Raw genomic sequence first — 6,994 nt, 5'->3', positions numbered from 1 at the left:
AGCATTTTGATTTTTTCTGGTAGATTGGATATCCTCAACACATTTGGGTGCTATTACGAGAGGCATTATCTCTTCTGACATCAAGTTGACAACTAGGATGGACAATGGCAATTCTACCATAATGCTTATATCATTATATATATATATATATATATATATATATACACGTAGGTAACCTGCCCATAGCAATGCAGCTAAGCAAAGTACGCACGTATGTCTGTAACATGCCCTCTGCAACTAATGACACATGATCAAATTATCATAAAGATAACACTTTAAAGGATAAGTATTTTAGATAAATCTTTTATTTCAACTTTTTATTTTAGTTTTGACTTAATTATAATGATAATAAATAAGTATATCATGGATATATATAATAAGTATATCATGGATGATATTCTCTTAAAACTCCCTCTAGTGTATTTAAATTACTACATAAATTATAAGGCAGCTGCTAATAATGATTTTATAACTTTTCGTTCAGTTTTCACTTCTGACAAAATAAATTTTCAAATCATTTCTTTTAAATAATGGGCTTCTGAATATTTAACCTGGGAGGTTGATAATATTATTTACCATGGGAGGTTGCTAATATTATTTACCCTGGTAGGTTGATAATATTATTTACCATGGGAGGTTGATAATATCATTTACCATGGGAGGTTGATAATATTATTTACTCTGGGAGGTTGATAATATTATTTACCATGGGAGGTTGATAATATTATTTACCATGGGAGGTTGATAATATTATTTACCATGGGAGGTTGATGATATTATTTACCATGGAAGGTTGATGATATTATTTACCATGGGAGGTTGATAATATTATTTACCCTGGTAGGTTGATAATGTTATTTACCATGGGAGGTTGATAATGTTATTTACCCATGGGAGGTTGTAATATTATTTACCATGGGAGGTTGATTATATTATTTACCCTGGGAGGTTGATAATATTATTTACCCTGGTAAGTTGATAATATTACTTACCATGGGAGGTTGCTAACATTATTTACCATGGGAGGTTGATAATATTATTTACCATGGGAGGTTGATAATATTATTTACCATGGGAGGTTGATAATATTATTTACCATGGGAGGTTGATAATATTATTTACCATGGGAGGTTGCTAATATTATTTTGGAGAGTATTTGCTCCAATTAAAATATTGGAAGTTGTTTGTTTTGTTTAAAAAGTATATTTTACACATTTTTTTGTCAAAAACTTTAATGTTTACATAAAATAATCTTCCACGCAACACACAAAAGCATGGAAAAATTTTTCACCTCAAGTTTAACTCCTTGAAAAGCCTTAACTGTAAACTAGACTACCTCTGTTAGGTTAATAAAATTAGCATTTCCAATACATCTGAATGTTATTTTAATTTAAATACATCATACTGTAGACACTATGAATAGTGGATTAGAGAAACAAACTCTTTCATGTTTAATCAATGTTACATTTTATAAAGGATCTAAACAAAGCTAAGTAATCTTAATGTGTAACAAGTGATAATTCAAAAGGCAAAAGAAATGTGCTAAATGAGATAAATAAATAAGACATACACAACTTTAGGGTTACTTACGGTAAAACTCTTTTTTCAAGAATCTGTCTCAAGGAAGAGTAGATTCCTTGCTTTACTTGACCAGTTAAAGGTACGTAAAAATTTGTCATTATCTGGTAAAGAACAAGAATAATAATGTTTAACAGTACATAAAAAATGTGTCATTATCTGTTAACAGTACATAAAAATTTGTCATTATCTGTTAACAGTACATAAAAATTTGTCATTATCTGTTAACAGTACATAAAAATTTGTCGTTATCTATTAACAGTACATAAAAATTTGTCGTTATGTATTAACAGTACATAAAAAATTTGTCATTATCTATTAACAGTATATAAAAATTTGTCATTATCTGGTAAAGAACAAGAATAATAATGTTTAACAGTACGTAAAAATTTGTCATTATTTGGTAAAAAAAATAAACACAACAGCATATATAAAATTTCATAACACATAAAATATTTGTATAAAACGTTCTGGATCAGGTGTAACATTTACTTTTTACTTTTCTTGTAGAGAAAGTCTAGGACCAAGTTTAATATTTACTTACCCTACACAGAAAGTCCAACAGTGTGGCAGTGATGGCTGGATGAGGTCTCATGGAATGATACATTACAAGAATTGCTGGTTCTATAAAAAAAAAAAAGGTTATCTTGCCAATAAGAAACACCAAATATATACATTAGAATACACTATTCTATATTTATATAAACTCTTCAAAACACATTTCAAATTTAAAACATGATTAGACAGGAAAATTGACTGATTATTTTTGTGAACATAAAAGTATTTTTAGTCACGTGTGACTTATGTGGTTTAACGAGCTCTATCATTAAATCTGTTAAGTTACCCTCTGCTCAACTACTGTGCTACTCTATAAACTAACTTCATCCAAAATATTTACCAGAAAAATAATAATTATTGCTGTTTAATGTTTAACATCTCCGACTAATTTTTTATTGGTTTTAAATTCGGACTAAACATTTGCCAGCATGTAAAAAACTGGTACCCAGTTAAATTTAAGTAAAAAAAAAAAAATAAAATAAATTATGTAATCTTACTAATATTTTATCAATTAATTTTAGGTAGCTTACATTATATATATATGTTGTAGCTTTAATATGGTGACATGAAAAACAATTTATTTTAAATTCTTGTCTAACAACTTAAAATGATTATCTAACAGACAAGGTAATAAAGGAAGAATTATCCCAAACTTTCAAAATTAAAGATAAAGACACCCGGAAGCACAGACAGACTAACAATGATTCTGGCTACGAACCTAAATTATCTGACGATGATTTTGAGTGTGATACGACCAAAGGAAAGTATGCACCTTAAGAGTTAAGGCGATCATAAGTACCATTGAAAAATGATTTCTTCCCTGATTGGTCTTAGACAAAATTCCTTGGTCAGTAATTACAAGTTTGCTCGAAATAGTAAACTCAGTGCAAATTCTTAAAAATTGCTAAAAAACACACACGTTTTATGTTTCAAGGTTTGAAATTGTACGGATTAATTAAATGTATTTTTCTAGATATAAGGTTGCCCCTGAATAGTATATGGTATATCTCTCTCTCTCGACTCATCAAATATTTATAAATGTGCACAACTGAAAAAACAGGAAGAGTATAGATTACCAATATTCATGATGTTGTCCCTTTCAGCATCAAAGAATAACCAGTCATAAAATAAAGAAAGTTTGGCATTTGAAGCTGCAACATTCGATGTGCAGGTTGTCAGGAGCCAACCAATCACAGCCCAGCGAGGAATGATGTCAGAACAAAGCACTTCATTGGATGGATGGATAACTCCACAGATGAAACGGATGAGATCACAGCGAAGAGACTGACTGTCAGGAGTGGAAAGATACTAAACAGAAAACAGAAAGAAATTACACAGAGAAGGAATAAAACAAAACAATAAGCTAAGGTTTTGTCACATTCATAAAAAACGTTTATTTAATTTCACCTTCTTTAATATGTTTACTATAATAATTATTTCTCCTCTATTTTGATTCTTAATAAATAAACCAACATTTGATTTTAAATTTTGAGAGTAATAAGTATATGTATATGTTGTGATACACAGCCCTTATAGTCTCGATGCAAATTTAAGTCAAACTCCTGATCTGAAAACATACAAGAAAAGAACATAAACTCAAGGACATAGTTGACCAAGTAAACTTGATGATACAAGTTGACCAAGTAAACTTGAGGATGCAGGTTGACCAAGTAAACTAAGGGACATAGGCTGACCAAACAACATAATTCCTAGTGGAAGAGTTATCTTCAGACACAGTTTTGTTATCTCCAGGTGTTTCTCAAAATGTGAATATAAGGGTCACAGAATTTTAAAAATTAAGTTTATAAACCTCTAGATTTAATCATTCTAGTGAAGCCTGAAAAAAAGAATAATGTATTTGAAAATGTTGTTTTTGTAAACTTTCAAAAATATACTGATTCCTAGATATGGTATGAACATTTCATCTATAAGTTTAACCTCAATTCTACACAAGTTAAACCAGTCACAGAATATCCTTTACATGACTTAAAGGTTCACAGAGCTGGTGTTTAACTTTAATTTCCTGTGGCACACATGGCGGTGAATATTTTCATATTTCTTCAGAACCAGATTGCCAGTACATTGCAGGTTAATCCCCAGCTATTAGTTAGCAGCCACTGATAATAAACTTTGGGTAAAGTGTCTTACTAAAGGCCACAACAATTAGGTTCAAAGATGCAACCTTCTGAATTAGTTGTCCACCATGCCATGTCACCCATTCTATGTTTCATTTTGTGCAAAGCTACGAGGTCTATCTGCACTAGACATCCTTAATTTTGATGTGATAGGCTAGAGGGAAGGCAGCTAGTCAATACCATCCATCAGCAACTCCTGACTCCCAAAGTGCAGGCCTGGGTTTGTTTATTGTTTGCCATTAACGAGTTGGGAACCATGATATCTCAAATCCATAATTAAAACGTTCTAAAATTTAGCTGACTCACCTGTTTCTGAAACCAATCCTGGTACCTTTTCTGTTGACCAAATCTGACCTGAAAAATCAAACTCTGTGTTTCACTCTCTTCACAACTGATATTATCAAACACATTCTATTAAATATTAACAATGAAAGAGTCAAAATATTACAAGCTTAATAATTATTTTAAACTGAAAGTTGGAAGGCAGTAAACATGTATCTCTCTGTTCAGTGGACATCTCTTCCTTTCAAAAGGTCATCATTATCAGTTTAAGAATGTACACAAATTTCAGATTGAAGGAATATGGGTCAATATATTGTATATGCCAAAGTTACACTGAAAATTTTGAAAATTTGGCTCATAACAATACAGTTAACACTAGTTTACACAAAATTACATATAAGCTCAAGCTCATAAGTGCTTGTCTCTAAACCAAAGAAGACACAAACAACATTAAAAGCCACATATGCGAGTGGAATATCAGAGTTCTTATTTGTTTGTAGTTAAGCACAAAGCTACACAATGGGCTATCTATGCTCTGACCACCACGAGTATCGAAACATAGTAAAGAAGTTAAAAATTAACAATATCACATTACACATAGCAACATAATAAGTGAAAAATTAACAATAATACCACATTATACACAGCAACACAATGAGTGAAAAATTAATAATAATACTACATTATACATAGCAACACAAGTTAAAAATTAACAATAATACTACATTATACATAGTAACACAAGTTAAAAATTAAAAATAATACCACATTATACATAGTAACACAAGTTAAAAATTAAAAATAATACTACATTATACACAGCAACACAATGAGTGAAAAATTAATAATAATACTACATTATACATAGCAACACAAGTTAAAAATTAACAATAATACCACATTATACACAGCAACACAAGTTAAAAATTAACAATAATACTACATTATACACAGCAACACAAGTTAAAAATTAACAATAATACTACATTATACACAGCAACACAAGTTAAAAATTAACAATAATACTACATTATACACAGCAACACAAGTAAAAATTAACAATAATACTACATTATACACACAGCAACACAATGAATTAAACATTAAGTGGGATTGCAACAAGACTGAATCACAAACTCTCAGTTGTCTCTACCATTATTTTGCTAATCACATGAACAGCCATAAAAATGAAATAAAAACGTCTCACCAGTGAAAGTTGTGAAATAGAAACGTCTCACCTGTGAAGTTGTGAAATAGAAACGTCTCACCTGTGAAGTTGTGAAATAGAAACGTCTCACCTGTGAAGTTGTGAAATAAAAACGTCTCACCTGTGAAGTTGTGAAATAAAAACGTCCCACCTGTGAAGATGTGAAATAAAAATGTCTTACCTGTGAAGTTAAGAATACAATCTTCCTCTCCATGTCTGGCGTTAGCCTACTCTGAAGAAATCTCCGTGAAGTCCTTGTTGTCAGCAACTGAAGGACACCTACCAATATAAAAATTTAAAAAATAAAATAAACATGAATAATCTCTAGATTAAATTTCCTTAAAAAAAGAAACATTTTATATTTATTCTTTCTCTGCAAATTTTAGTTCTTCAAAATACAGAAACTTGAAATTTCAGTATATACATCTTTTTTTTTCCTCAAGAAGTGACAATGAAACTGGATGTAATTTGGGCTTGATATAGAGATAATTCAAGCATCTGAGTTGCTGGGTTTACTAAATAGGACAAGTCTCAATTTTTATTTCATTGGTTAACATATAATTAACACGTGAGCCAGTAAGCAGTTGTGGTCTTAAATCTCAGACTTCATTTCATCAGCTGATCCATCATTAACTAACGCTAATCTGTAAGGCTTAGTATTAAATGTTGGTTAGTTCTTTATAAAGAAGTAACTAACACTAATCTGTAAGGCTTAGTATTAAATGTTGGTTAGTTCTTTATAAAGTAACTAATGCTAATGTATAAGGCTAAGTATTAAATGTTGGTTAGTTCTTTATAAAGAAGTAACTAATGCTAATCTGTAAGGCTTAGTATTAAATGCTGATTAGTTCTTTATAAAGTAACTAATGCTAATCTATAAGGCTTAGTATTAAATGTTGGTTAGTTCTTTATAAAGAAGTAACTAATGCTAATGTATAAGGCTAAGTATTAAATGTTGGTTAGTTCTTTATAAAGAAGTAACTAACGCTAATCTATAAGGCTAAGTATTAAATGTTGGTTAGTTATTTATAAAGAAGTAACTAATGCTAATCTGTAAGGCTTAGTATTAAATGTTGGTTATTTATTTATAAAGAAGTAACTAACGCTAATCTATAAGGCTTAGTATTAAATGTTGGTTAGTTCTTTATAAAGAAGTAACTAATGCTAATCTGTAAGGCTTAGTATTAAATGTTGGTTAGTTCTTTATAAAGAAGTAACTAATGCTAATCTGTAA

At 30.0% G+C, this 6,994-nt stretch overlaps 1 protein-coding gene across 2 annotated transcripts in view; it reads right to left on the bottom strand.

The window, feature by feature from the left end:
• Window positions 1-6,994, bottom strand: part of LOC106468171 (integrator complex subunit 3-like) — a 35,244-nt gene that overhangs the window by 15,436 nt on the left and 12,814 nt on the right. For both annotated transcript variants that reach the window (XM_022396469.1, XM_022396470.1), the window contains 5 exons: window positions 5,942-6,039; window positions 4,578-4,625; window positions 3,213-3,444; window positions 2,123-2,202; window positions 1,591-1,682 (listed from right to left, as the gene is read on the bottom strand). In XM_022396469.1, the coding sequence (XP_022252177.1) occupies window positions 1,591-1,682; window positions 2,123-2,202; window positions 3,213-3,444; window positions 4,578-4,625; window positions 5,942-6,039 (550 nt within the window). The remainder of the gene's footprint in view (window positions 1-1,590; window positions 1,683-2,122; window positions 2,203-3,212; window positions 3,445-4,577; window positions 4,626-5,941; window positions 6,040-6,994) is intronic.

The sequence above is a fragment of the Limulus polyphemus genome, unplaced genomic scaffold, assembly GCF_000517525.1.
Source record: "Limulus polyphemus unplaced genomic scaffold, Limulus_polyphemus-2.1.2 Scaffold2900, whole genome shotgun sequence".
Lineage (NCBI taxonomy): Eukaryota > Metazoa > Arthropoda > Merostomata > Xiphosura > Limulidae > Limulus > Limulus polyphemus.
This window is presented reverse-complemented; position numbering and strand designations above follow the sequence as displayed.